General features: G+C 65.1%; 1 protein-coding gene across 1 annotated transcript in view; it reads right to left on the bottom strand.

Annotated features, from left to right (window-relative positions):
- CENPB (centromere protein B, 80kDa) overlaps positions 1–355 on the bottom strand; it is a 12,445-nt gene that overhangs the window by 2,175 nt on the left and 9,915 nt on the right. Inside the window, exon 3 of the mRNA XM_014546526.1 lies at positions 3–351. Coding sequence (XP_014402012.1) covers positions 3–351 — 349 coding nt within the window. The remainder of the gene's footprint in view (positions 1–2; positions 352–355) is intronic.

Here is a 355-nt window from a genome sequence, read left to right as displayed (position 1 = left end):
ACTGCAGGACACGACTCCGTGGCGCCGGCGGAAGCGGTCCAGCCAGCCGTTGGAGGCAGTGAAGTCATCCATGCCCAGCTCCTCCGCTATCCGCAGAGCCTTCTCCTTGAGAATGATGCCCTTCACGGGCAGGCCGGCCGCGCGGAACTGTTGGAACCAGGCGATGAGCAGCCCCTCGAGCTTGTCGTACGGAGACAGCTTGTTGGTCTTGCGGCAGGTGGAGGCCACCCCGTACTTGCGCTCCGACGCCAGGATGGCGCGCTTGTTCTTCAGGATGGTGCTCAGTGTGGACGGCGGGATGTTGAAGCGCCGCGCGATCTCGCCCTTGCGCAGGTCCGGGTTCTCCTCCACCTCC

The sequence above is a fragment of the Myotis brandtii genome, unplaced genomic scaffold (assembly GCF_000412655.1).
Source record: "Myotis brandtii unplaced genomic scaffold, ASM41265v1 scaffold45, whole genome shotgun sequence".
In the NCBI taxonomy this organism is placed as follows: domain Eukaryota; kingdom Metazoa; phylum Chordata; class Mammalia; order Chiroptera; family Vespertilionidae; genus Myotis; species Myotis brandtii.
The sequence above is the reverse complement of the archived record's forward strand: the minus strand, read 5'-3'. Positions and strand labels throughout refer to the sequence as shown.